The 14,035-nt window shown below is 31.3% G+C and overlaps 1 protein-coding gene across 1 annotated transcript in view; it reads left to right on the top strand.

Moving 5' to 3' along the window:
- LOC134722333 (uncharacterized) overlaps window positions 1-13,480 on the top strand; it is a 29,733-nt gene extending 16,253 nt beyond the window's left edge. Inside the window, exons 5-9 of the mRNA XM_063585945.1 lie at window positions 4,196-4,362; window positions 5,586-5,682; window positions 7,870-8,047; window positions 8,824-8,941; window positions 13,409-13,480. Coding sequence (XP_063442015.1) covers window positions 4,196-4,362; window positions 5,586-5,682; window positions 7,870-8,047; window positions 8,824-8,941; window positions 13,409-13,470 — 622 coding nt within the window. The 3' untranslated portion in view covers window positions 13,471-13,480. The remainder of the gene's footprint in view (window positions 1-4,195; window positions 4,363-5,585; window positions 5,683-7,869; window positions 8,048-8,823; window positions 8,942-13,408) is intronic.
- Window positions 13,481-14,035: the final 555 nt, after the last annotated feature.

The raw sequence follows: 14,035 nt of genomic DNA, 5'->3' as shown, positions 1-14,035 counted from the left end.
CCACATTCGTCCACTTTTCGATCTCTCCACTGCAATACACGAGAACACATCAATGCTACACGATTCTCTAAAACGGTGTGCAGATCTGATTAACTCTCATAACTTTGCCTTCCAACAAAAAAGATTGTCAATGTTAATTTTAAACTGTACACAAGATTTACTGCGCAAAAATTCCTCCCTGTACAACTTTTATGTACTTCCACAAAGAGAGTTAAAATTTCAAACAGACACAAAAGAAGCAATTAAATTCAAAGGTAAAACACAAACCGACACAGCCATGACGAAACATAAGAACCGACGCGAACAGCACTCTACTAACACAACATAGAAAAGTAAAGAAATAGCAACACGGAACCTACCAAAAAAACATGGACGATCTCAGGTCCTTTAGAAGGGAAGTAGATCCTACATTTAAGCCAAGGAGGATTCTTAAAATAATATTGCCTTCAAGGTTCACTTATAAAATCATTAAAATTATTTTTTATCCGTTGTATTGATTATTTTTTGTTTAACTATTCCTATTTTCCGTATGTCTAGATATTTTTCATATATGAAGAAATGGTATAAATGTCAAAGAGAAAACTCTCCACAAGACACCAAATGATACAGAAATTAACAAATATAGGTCAAAAATTTACAAACACCTTTTTTCACACAAAATTTTTGACGAATGTGAAAAACAAATAGACGAAAGAATGATTTTTATTTGATCTCTTTATAGATATATGTAAACAGTTCTGAAAAGTATCACTCAAAGGGATTGAAATTCTACTTTGGGTCAAATTGTTGGGAAATATTTGACATCTGTACCCCTCTTTTTGAATAGCAAGTATATGAAAAAAAATATATTCATCATAGATTAATAGGCATTTACGTAAATTATCTATAGTGGTACATAATAAAGAAAGCAAGAAAAATGAGCATAATCAAGCAAATAAGAGTGAACAAAAATAATACTAATAATACGGTATGATATAACGGAATATGGATGAAGTACAACATTTTCATCGAATTATATATAGCGATAATAGAAATTACATTTCAAGCACATCTACACATAATAATTCACTATTAAATTGATTAATGACTTTATCCCAGGGGTTATAGTACATGTTATAATCTTTCACACTCATATTTTTTGAGGAAATTGAATTTTTCTAAAATTCAATTTTCTTTGATATAGTTTTTAAGTCCCTCTATATGAGTTTTCTTCCTCTGGCATCTTTGATCTGTATATAAAATACTTAACTAGTAAAATGGCTTTAAATTGTATTAAATTTAGTTTATATTTATCACAAAGACCACACATGCCTATATCTACATTTAGTGAAATTCCAATATGTGTTGTTTCAAAAATCCAGATATTTAGATGGTGCCAAACGTCTGCTACAATATGACAGCCCCATAATAACTATTGTATGCTTTCTGGTTCTTCCTTGCAAAATGTACATAAATTACACTGTACACGGTTCATCTTTAAAAGGATAGTATAAGTACAAATGTACCTAAAATACGGTGAATAATTCGGTATTGAAACCAACAGAGCTTGGTATTTTTTATAATTTTAGTGACAAAGTTATGGATTTTTTCAAATCCCCTACAACGTTATTCAATATAATCTCCCATTTTGGCTCAGCTGCTATTACAACTGGTATCGCACATTGATTTAATATATTATACATGTATTTTGAACCTTTGTTGGACGTGAAAAATATGTTAATTTCAAAAGGTAACAAAGCTTGTTGTTTTTGTTTTTCTCTTTCAGTGTTGATTCCCATAGATTGTAACAATTTTTTTAAATGCTACTTTAATACCATAAAATTGTAAAATGTGGGTTTAAAAGTATATAGCCGTTCAAATCTTGATAAGACAATATTTTTCTTTGTTCATCTAGAAGGTCATTCACAGTCCATACCCCGTTGTGTGCCCAACTTCTATAATAATCACTGACGTTATCAATTTTAGTATTTTCATTATTCCATATAGATGAAGATATGACTTCCTAAAAATAGCGAGGATGTCGAAATCTCGACATGTTTTTCGAGGCACAAATAACTTCTTTCCAAAAAACGTTATGTAATTTTTTAGTTGTTCCAAAATAAGCCAACTCTGTAAAATTTATATTTTGTGTAGCTATAAATAATTTGATCCACTTTGAATTTGAAATAAATAATCTTTTGATCTAGGTCAATTTTAGCCCTTGTATAAAACTTTTCAAATTTATCATTTTTAAACCACCTCTGCGGTATTCCTGACACAATAGCTCCTGATTGAGTTTTTCGGGTTTACCATCCATAATAAAACATAAATTTTACGATTGAGTTGACGTAGTACATTTTCATCTGGACTTGGGATTGATAAGAACAAATGATTCAATTTTGATATAATTAAAGATTTTATAATAGTTATTTTACCAAACGGAGTAAGCGACTGTTTTAACCATTTTTGTATAATACTTTCTTTTTTTTTCAATTCGAGGAGCATAATTTTGATTCTATTCAAATCAATACAAAAAATGAAACCCAATAATTTGAAGGTACTGGAACCCTATTTCAATCCCCACTATACGCATATTTTATCTTGACTATGTGTTTTACTTCCTATCCATAAAACATTTGTTTTATCTAAGTAAATTTTCAGTCTTGTAAGATACGGAGGGATGCATCTAAAAAGGAAGGTGATCCATCTAAAATAAGTGATGTATCATCAGCATATTGAGACAATATAAAGTCTGTATCATCTATCGTAATACCTTTAATATCATTACTATTTCTGACTAAAATGCCAAGTATTTCTGCACATACAAAGAAAATGTAAGGATACAAAGGATCATCTTGTCAACAGCCTCTTTCCACACGAAAACAATCTGACAGACAACAATTTTGAGTTTATACTGTTGAAGAAATATTATTATAAAATGTTTTTTATCCAGTTCATACAACAAGTAAAAAATAATGTTAAAGTTCTTAAAAATTACTTTCTAAAAATTTATAATTTTATTGCACAATTACTTTCATATTTGAGGATTCCTCCAATGCCAAAATGCAGTTTCTACCTTTCTTCCGGAGCACTTGAGATCAACCCATTTTTTGCTGGGTTTCGTGTCGCCACATTATTAGTTTTCTATGTTGTGTAAGTGGAGTGCTGTTTGTGTTCTTGTAGGTTTTTGTTTTTTGTCATTGCTGTTTGAGCTTGTTTGAGACCTTTGAGTTTGATTGTTCCTTTGATGTCTTGTGTTTCTCTTGTGTTTGTGTTTTAAGCTAGAAAGGACATAAGACGTCAAACTTGTTTATGAAACAGACTACTAGTAGATCTTCGATTGAAGGAATTTTTAATTAGAGTGTTGACCATACTAGCAAATTGAGTTGATATCGAACCAAGTCTCACTCGTTTCGAAACTTAGACAGATGCTTTTTGATGATTTTGATTAAAAAAAAACAGTTTTCAAAGCAAATTTATATATTTTTTTTTTACCTTCTTCACTAAAACAAAAAGTTGTTGCAGTTAACATTTACAGTCAAATGTTTTTTCCCAGTCACATAGCCTCCTCGCAGAAACGAGACATTTAGCGACCATACATTCCCTTGTTTTCGAATTCGTCAACATTGATGTTTAGTCTTTTGTCTCACTTTACGGAGTCAAAAAGCGTAAACAATAGGTATTCTTTCTGGCGTCACAATGTATTCTAATGCAACTATTTTGTATCAATGGTTCTGATTGGATGACAATTAGCGTAAAATTCTCTATCACCTTGTCTGTAACAAAGGAAGCCGTCATTTTGAATTGTTGAATGTATAGCTAAAAAACTCACATGTTGCATCTAAAAATCTTCTTTTTATCAAATTTTATTACATTCTAAAGCGGCACAGAAGCCAGAAAACGCCAGGTGTTTATGTTTGCCGCCGGAAGCATACGTATGACGTCACCCAGTGTAGGGACCAAAGAAGATAACAGCTTTTGCAGAATTTTCTTTAATGAAGAATTTACACTGAAATAATGATTGAAATTTAATTGTGAATTTGTTTTGCATTAGAATAGAGATAGCTGTATTGTATTTGAAGCTTTGCGGACGTCCATAGGTAGTTTAACTGTACATTTGTATAACTGTCATAGATATGATACTTAGACAGAAACTTCTCCGCGACCTATAACAACATCAATTTTATCAAAGATCACACGCTTACAATATTTTCAGGGCAACACTAAAGCCAAAGAACATTCCCACTGAGATTGAGAAAGTTGAAATGAGACTAAAATCTGAAAAATATGACTCGTACGATGATGTTACCAAGTTACCAGATGTCTCTACAGTTTATATTGGAGACAAATTCTACATGTATCTCGTCTACCTAGGGAAAGACCGTAAGTATCTATTCTTATATGATGCTCTTCTTTCGCTTTTTAAAAAAAGCACATGATTGGGCTCATAATTAAAACTGGAACGTCAACTGTAATTTTAACAACGCTCGGACAAAGATAGAACATAGAGCAAGGCTTAAAGGTATTTGTATACGTAAAGTTGTTTAAATATATCTGAACATCTGATATTGCTTAGCCATGTGATCAGATTTACAAAGGTTATTTTCTTATCTGACATTTACCGAAAAAAAGAACTTTTCTTAGAAAATTATCTGTCACAATTCTATAATCCTTATGTAACAAATACATATAATACTGTGGATGTTCTAACGCCATAATTTGATTTTTCGGTAACCATAATAAATATTCGTCAAATCTACAGCACAAAAGAGCAAAATGTACTTTTTCTCAATTAACCCAAGTCATGTTTGTCATACTAATTTTTGTCCAACCAAGGACTTAAGGTTAAGATATTATGAATAACGGGTCACAGACATGCTTTGACCATTGATCAAAACACTACCTGTAATGTAAGTAACTGATTTATCAGTTGTCCCAAACAAATCCTTATTCTTTCTGGTTGATAAATTAATTTCACTATCGGATTTTTTGTACAAGTAATCCAATAGGGAGGAATATTAGTATTCTATTTTTGGATAATGATGAGGAAAAGCGGGAGGAACCCGACCAAATACCAGTTGAAAAAGTACAACCCTGTTTTTTTCTCAAAAATAATAAACATTTCCGATTAATAATGAAAGCGATGTCATATATTACTTTGAAGTCATATAAAATTGAGAATGGAAACCGAAAATGTGTCAAAGAGAAAACAATCCGACCAAGAGCCAAAAAAAAGCCAAAGATAACCAATGAATCTTTATCACAACGAGAAAAACCCTCACCTGGATCAGCAAAAATGGTGCCAAACCGAACACCAATCGTATAAATGAATCAAAATTTAGAAAAAACTCATCAATGTAAAAATTTCATGCAAGGGGAGGCGGAATGTAGGTGTTATCTGCTTCTCTTATTTTCTTCAACTGTTAAGGTAACTATAACCTTATCTCCTGTCTCCACCACTTAAACACAAACCATCGCAATATTTGTAATTTCTCTATTGTGTATTAATCTAAATGGAATTTGACGTTATATCTTCTCTCTTTTTTCAGTAACAAACTGATATAAGACCAGACAAAATTGTATGCGTATACATATTTTTCTTTTAGAATACAGTGTAATCCCAACAGATTGTAAAGCATTCGACGGAGCATATGCATCTGAACCTTCAGCGTCTGTCAAGAAATTGAATTTATATACCAAAAGGTATCTAAAAATTAAATATGACATTTCAAACCATGTTTATCAGTTTGCATTTAGTTTTAAAAAGAATAAGGAATATCATCTTTTAATAAAAAACCAAATTCAGGCAAGAAAGGATTTGCTTTACTCTACCATTCTTATGTGTACCTTATGTAGAAACAGTTGTTTCACTTATTGAACAACAGTGATCTTTTAAACGGGAACATATACTTTTATTTAAATAACAATCTATATTTAAATTACTTTAGTTTGTTGTTGGCCCTTTGCCTTAAATTTTTCTAATGACGTCACATTTTTTTTTCATTTCACATTTTTGTTGTAAAAAAATGATGAGATGTGTTCTCAAACAAGGCTTGCATTATTTGACTCTCAGTCCTAGCGCGTTAACAGGCATCTGGTGTCATTTTCATGTGACCTTCTGTTCGACAACATACTTAGTCCGGTAAAATACTATCTTTTGAAAATCCATGTTCAATTTATTCCGATTAAATCTAGAATTAAATGTAAATATAATACAATGAGGTTAAACAAACATCAAATTGTAAGAACATTAATACTCAAATGTTCATGTAAACTTTAGAAATTTACAAGGTAATTATTTTCATTAAGTGGTTTAAAATTACACTTTAAATAGAAAAAACTCATCATACATACCCGGCTTGAAACTTTGTTTTTGCGACAGACGCGCGTATTGAAGCCAAATACTCAGCATTGACGCTCAGATAAAACATAAAACGTTAAAAAGGCTAAATTTACTACGTAGTTGAATAGCATAGGACTAAAATAAGCTGAGGTAGGAAAGCCATTGCATTTCTAAAATTCGTTCTTGTAATGAGTTAGTTATAATTATTACAATATCAATAATAATTAATGTCATCACCGAAGTGTTGATTACTAGGCTTCCGATACCCTCGGGAAATAAAAACCCAACCAGCAGTGGCATCGACCAAGTCGTTGTAAAAATAAACCTCATTATAAATACCGGGATTGACATTTTGTATTTTCACCAGACGCGTGTTTAGTGTAGTGATGCTCGAATAAATAAAATTATGAAGACAAATAAACTACGAAGTTGCAGAGCATAGGACCAAACATTCCTAAAAGATTTGACAACTACAGCTACGATAATATATTCCTGAGGTAGAAAAAAATCAAAGTTTTGTAAACAGTTTATTTATATTATGATTATATCAAAATTAATGATTATTCTATCAACACATTGAACTTTAACCTTTTGTAAAAAGTGACAAGGTCAAAGATCGCTACGCTCTTCAATTATAAGCCGTTGCGCAATATTAGACAATATTCAATAATGACATCAATTTTTTTCTACGATTTTTATTTTTTTAAATCTCTGCGAAAATAAAACAAAAGCCTTGCCGCCACATTGTCATTTCATCATTAGAAAAACAAGCCAGCAATAAGATACTTAACGACACTCGAAATCAATATTTTTATATTCTAGATGAAATAAGAATCTGTTTTTACAGTTTACAGGCGAGTGTTTAATATCGGAGCTCCTACCTAGGGCTATGCAGATGTTGACTACTAAACATATAGCTAGCCTAGCAGCTGCATATATCAAGATAGAAAACATTTACGCAAGCTTTTTTGGAATTTTGACGAATTTTTTCTGCAGATCGTCTTTTGATCAAACGGATAAAAATATTCAAACACCGAATATCATACAATACAAAACTTCTAGACTTTGCATAAAACGAAAACAACATGTTATATTAGATATTTCAATTCTCTTTTCCTAGATCTCTATTGTATGTCATGAAAAAAAATGTATGCCTTCTAAAAAAGATGCTTATGGGTGATGTGGTTTTTTTTTACAATTGTTAATTGTGACAGATATATCACGTTCATGAACAAGAAAAATATTGCTTCTTATCGACCATCTGGAGAAGGATTATGCTACATGGTTTTTACTGACTAAAACAAAATTTCATTTGACCCTTTAAATATACTTGGATTCAAAGAAGACCAATATTGGAGTCGATGTCATTTAATGAATTCATTTTTTTTAAAAGAAAACGAGAAACATCTAAATTACAGTTTTGCATGAAATTATATCTATAGTTTGAAAATTTAGATTTACCTTGGTGTTGATAAATAATTATCAACTGTTTTAAAGAAATTTATACTAGAAGATATGTTTATAATTTTTGAACGATTTAATTTCAGTTGTTTAACACAGAACGCAAAGGATTACAGAGTGATGCACCCTTTCAGTCTTGCAATGAAAAATGACACACGCATATTGTCTGCTGAAATATACGGATTTATGTTTAATACAGATAACGAAATTACATTTGTATGCACAATCAAGATATGCAAAACAAGTACCCCCTGCGTTTCAGCGGTTGAGTATAATTATTTTATTTAAATGTGGACATAGATTATTATAGACAGAAATGTTGGATTTGTGTTTATGTGTTTAAGGCGTGATAATTTGAGAATTTCATACTGTATTTGCCATGCTATGGAAGTAAAATTATGATAGTACAACAAACCGCGATGAAGGTTCAGAATTATGTTCAACACCAATCATCCAAAACCCCCTCCATCCAACCACATCCCCAGTATCAGCGTTCATTATTTAATTAAAATGTTTTATCCAAATCTTTTTGGATGTCTAGTAAGCAATGTTCAGGTCAAAGTTAATCTGGGTTTAACGGTGACAGACCTCTTGGATTTCAAATTGTCACCAAAACCTCCAAATTAAAATCATCAATGTGTTATTTATTCAAGATTGTGTTTAAAGGTTCTAGACAGGTTCTGAAAGTATTCATTTCAGATACTGCATGGTTCTATAACTTTTTTAACAGTCTAGTCAACGTTCTTTGAAGCACAAATCACTCTAGAATAGAAGAGGAACTCCAGGTTTCATTTGGTAAACTGTGTGTTTCTTGTATATGCATTTCCCACAAAGTTGAATTATGGTTCTTCATGATGTTGAAAGGTGTCGTAATTGAAAAAAAACCGATATAACTGTCAAAAGTGATGTATGTACGAATTCAAGAAAGGCGCACGTCCTCAGAACCGTTTCAAAATTTTAAATCCGCCCATGTCTATTCCCTATTCTAACATTGATATTTATCAATCTTTTTGATTTAAACGTCTCTGTTTTGTCTGCAGGCTTGTAATGGTACAGACTGGTCATCAAGCAGAAAGAGAAGGCGTGCACCAGAGGATAAAGAGTTAACCATTACGAAACGGTTACGTGTTCAGATGAAAACAGTTCAAAGTTCAGCAGGTATGATCCAATTGCTCGCTCCTGATTAAAAGTCGGTTGCATACAGTCGTCCGTTATTTTGAATTTATTTTACATTATCTTGATGTTTTTCTTTCCATTAACAATACAATATTTTCTAATTTGGTTCAACTACTAGTAGATATTCACCAGAACTGCAATTGACGTATCTTAAATTATTTTCTTTCGTGTATTTCTTCCAATTTGTTACTTTTACATGTATGTATGCGACGTGAGAATTATTTGAATATTTAGCTGGTATTTAGACATTTCTTATTCGACCGGACGTATCTGCGGATGTATAATGTATACATCCGGACAGCCAAACGGACGCAACTTTTTAGAAAAGGTCACTGTCGAAGTCTAGCGATATCAATATTTGAATACCAAATTCAATCCTTTTGAATAAACTAGATAATGGTATACATTAATGTGACAGCAACCCAACGACTCGGATTAATTAAAACGTTTAGTCTTTGTTACAGAATGATCCCTACAGAATAATGAGCCAAAAAGCGACCTATGAAAAAAAATACGGAACCGAGTTAATTAAATATAATTATTTGATGTTAAAGAAATTCCAGCAAGCACAACAGTTGTTGGCATGACACGGGTTATGTTCTTTTCATATATTTTATGATAGTATGATACTAAACCCCTAACGGGAGGAATTGTACCTGATATTCATATGATGAAGACATAATCTTTCAATCAGTTTAATTGAGGTCTGGAGCTGGCATGTCAGTTAACTGCTAGTAGTCTGTTGTTATTTATGTATTATTGTCATTTTATTTATTTTCTTTTGTTACATCTTTTGACATCGGACTTGGACTTCTCTTGAACTGAATTTTAATGTGCGTATTGTTATTCTTTTACTTTTCTACATTGGCTAGAGGTATAGGGGGAGGGTTGAGATCTCATAAACATGTTTAACCCCGCCGCAATTTTGCGCCTGTACCAAGTCAGGAGCCTTTTGCCTTTGTTAGTCTTGTATGATTTTAAATTTTAGTTTCTTGTGTATAATTTGGAGTTTAGTATGACGTCCATTATCACTGTACTATTTTGCATATTTTAGGGGCCAGCTGAAGGACACCTACGGGTGCGAGAATTCTCGCTACATTGAAGACCTGTTGGTTGCCTTCGGCTGTTGTTTGCTCTATGGTCGGGTGGTTGTCGCTTTGACATATTCACAATTTCCTTTCTCAATTTTATTTAACAAGAACATTTGCAAAACTGTTTGATCGAATATAAACAGTTATGAACGCAAGTTAAAGGTATCTACTGTACATTCATAAAGTATTGCGAGGTACTCATGAATTTCATTAATAAAAACCTGGGTGATTATCGTATCACAAAAACCTCGCATTATAATTAATGATACGAATGACTGTGTGCAGATTTGCCTTAAGGGCATACGATACAGTTACAGGGAAGGTAATGACGTTGCTAACGTAATTTGTTATTTTCGCGACGTCAAACTGTGACATATCGGGAAAAGATGCATTTTTCGACTGGATTTTATCCTTCAAACTGATTTAATTTGAAAACGAGTTCATGGACCCCTATTTTTCAAAACGGCATTTTGTTTCATTTTGCAGGGAGATTATGTGACCCAAATTTTATGTCACTGTAAATAGAGGATTTTTTTAAAATTCAGATAAACATGCAGTAAAAAATGACGTTTTTCCCCAATTCATGAACATTTGATAAATATGAGTTATTTCTGAATAAAAAAATTGCACATTTTTAGGATATTTATAAAATACAGAAATTACCGATTATTTAACAAAAAACAATTTGTGTTTATCTTTTATAACAAAAAAGTTATGTCTTTCTTTCGAAAAAAAAAATTCGGTCACAAATCTAAATTTTGAGCAAATATATAAAATTTCGACCTCATTTTACTCAAAAAGTAGCACATGAAGGTATATTTTTTATTACATATTTGATTTAATCAGGTAAAAAATAGCCTATATGCAAATTTTCATGAACTTGTAAATATAGGATCAAAACTGTATCGTATGCCCTTAAGTCTCCATTATAAATGTAGCATACTGGCCCACAAAAAATAAAAACAATCTATAGTTTCTGCAATCACAGTTAACTAAATAAGATACTTCAAGCAATAACATTGAAAACAACACGTAAATATCGACGACCGACTTTAGAGTAGACTTCACGCATCAATGCTGACTGATAGTTAAAACTACTGTATCAGTTATTTAAGGGGTTCGGATTTCTGAAGCTGTTTCAAGGCTAAACGTCTGTCCTTATCCAATATACTCTAAATTCTAATGTCATTCAAAGTATCCCAAACTCACTTTGTTTGCTTCTATATATAAAGCAAAGAACCATCAATCAACCTAATAAATTATTCCATGTAAACAGTACACGAAGACAAGAAACTATACAATGCTATAATGCATACTTACTTGAAGATATAGCTCAATTTAAACCGACTGTAATGTATTATTTAAACAGAAAATACTAATAAAAAACTATTTCGGACTAAAGGAACATGAACTTTCAATATCAAGATCATTTTTTTTTCTTGTTTGTCCTTCTGTTTAAAAGACTTTACATTCTTTTAAGAATGAGTTTAATAAACTAAGATATCGAAATGTCAAGGTACTATTTTCACCCATTATTTAACCAAGTGTCAGTAAATAACTATTGGTTGACCAACAGTGCAGGTAATATGACCATATTACTATTTTAATTCAATATCAGTCAATATAATTTAAGGTAGAACACTTTCATTCGAGACAATGCAAAACATAGAATTGTGGTGAGATATCACATGATTTCTACCTAACATATGGAATAACGCAATGATATAACCTACGAGTACAGATCAAATAATTTCATTAAAACTTCATGAGAACATTTTTTTTGTAGTAAACAATCTATATTATAGTGTTTGATACCATAGAAACTACTACAGATATGTTTATATAAATACATATTGTCAGGTTGGGAAAAGCTAAAAATAGCACACATTCCGGTTTAAAGCTTTCATTTTACAATTTATGACTTCTGTTGTTGAAATATGGTTACATGCAATTCAAAAAGAGGGACGAAAGATACAAGAGGGACAGTCAAACTCATAAATCGACAATAAACTGACAACGCCATGACTAAAAAAATGAAAAGAACAAACAGACAAACAAAGGATAAGCTTAAATTAAAAAAATCAATTGTTTTCTGATTTATTGGCTTCACCGTTTTTAGCTTTAAAGTACCACTGTTAGACCACTTACTCAAAATCCCTTTCTATTCAACCAAATTGCTCTCTTTTTTTGTTTAAAGCGTTTTAAATTTTTAACCTTAAGTTAAACTTTATAGAAACCAGGTATATCCTCGTCATGATCTAAATCGATGGCTCCTTGTCTTGCTTGTTCCGCAGTGAGAGTGGGAACCACTTTAAGAAGAAAATGAGAGTAATAAACAGGTCAATTACACCACTCCATAATAGTGAAAATTTTACTATTTTGTTCGTAGAGTTTTATGCTTTATTCAGACGTGTTAATGGTTTGAAGGAGAACTAAAAAGCTGTTTGTTTCATGTTATACATTTTAATTTAAGAATATTGATCAACCTTGCCAAAATATTTTATATATACACGTGTTCATCGAGACTATCAAAACTACACTTGGTTGGCGTTGTTATTGAGCAAAATAATTGTAATGTTTTCACTATGGAACTGAAACATGGATATCCATGAACAATTTGAATTGTGTTACTTTTATAAGGTGAAACCCATTTCAGTTCATTAAATAAGTTATTTAAAAAGAATTTGAAATGCAAAAATCGAATATCGAAAGTCAACGAAAGATCGACAATATCATGAAATAACAACCGAAACCGACATAAACACAAAAAAATCAACACAAAATTCATAACTGAGCATAAAAAACCTGACAACAACCAGGGATTTTATTAGATGCTCCTTGGGGGGGGGGGGGTAAATACTTCTGCGTGTGTAATACACGGTGTGATTCTTCTATACCATATTGTTGTATCAAGTCATTAGGCTTCAGAAATGGTGTATAGGCAACTGACTCTTATCTAACCCTTAGACATCACCAAATTCGTATACCAAGGCAAGGTAAAAGTGTTAACCTTATACTTGATTAAATGTGAAATTTGAAAATAGAAACGTATTTTCCAGGACAAAGGAAAAAACAAGACTTTGATCGACAGAGAAATTAGTAATGATAACTTAATGTTTAATTACAGAACTATACTGCTGTTCAAAACTCGTAAATCCATGGACAAAAACACAATCGTGGTAACATACTTAAACATAAGAGGAGAACAACGACACAACATTGAAATATAACACACACAGAAACGGACTAAACATTAGACAAAATCCTATGACAATAACAAATATAACATCAACATTATTTTAATGTTATCAACATTTTTTTTATGGTTAATGTATTTGATACTATTTTTTCTTTGCAGGATTTACAGAATATAGTTGCTTTTGCATCATCTTGCTACAACTATTCATTCAAATGGGGTAATTGCGGAGACAAAAAGTCAAAAAGAAATTGATAATGTTTTTTTCTAAATTTAATTGCATAATTTGTGTGTTGTCATTTGATTTTGCCATGTGATAATAGACTTTACGATATAATTATCCTCTAAGTTCAGTATTTTTGTGATTTTACTTTTTGCTGATAGTTAATTAATGATATACAATATTTTACAATCCATTATTCAGAATGTTAACTGATTGATATTTGTATTATAGAAAGATTGACAGAATGAACAATTGTTTTGATTGTATCATGATACAATGTGCTATAGAAGGTTTTGCCTTCTTTTTTCTTCTTTTTTTAAATCAGTGTTTCTGTCTTTTTTTTTTTTACAGAATTTAACATTGAGAATATTTTCATACATGAGGAATTTGCCTATCATTTAAGGGAATGCACTCTTATCGGCTAAAATGCCGAACAATTGATATTGCCAGGAAATTGTCAAAAAACTTGTATTTTTCATTGTTTTCAATATGAATTGTATTCCATTGATCGACACATTTTTAATTGACCAGTATATTTGCCTAAAGCATAGCTTGAGACGTCATTA

The sequence above is a fragment of the Mytilus trossulus genome, chromosome 6 (assembly GCF_036588685.1).
Source record: "Mytilus trossulus isolate FHL-02 chromosome 6, PNRI_Mtr1.1.1.hap1, whole genome shotgun sequence".
NCBI lineage: Eukaryota > Metazoa > Mollusca > Bivalvia > Mytilida > Mytilidae > Mytilus > Mytilus trossulus.
The sequence above is the reverse complement of the archived record's forward strand: the minus strand, read 5'-3'. Positions and strand labels throughout refer to the sequence as shown.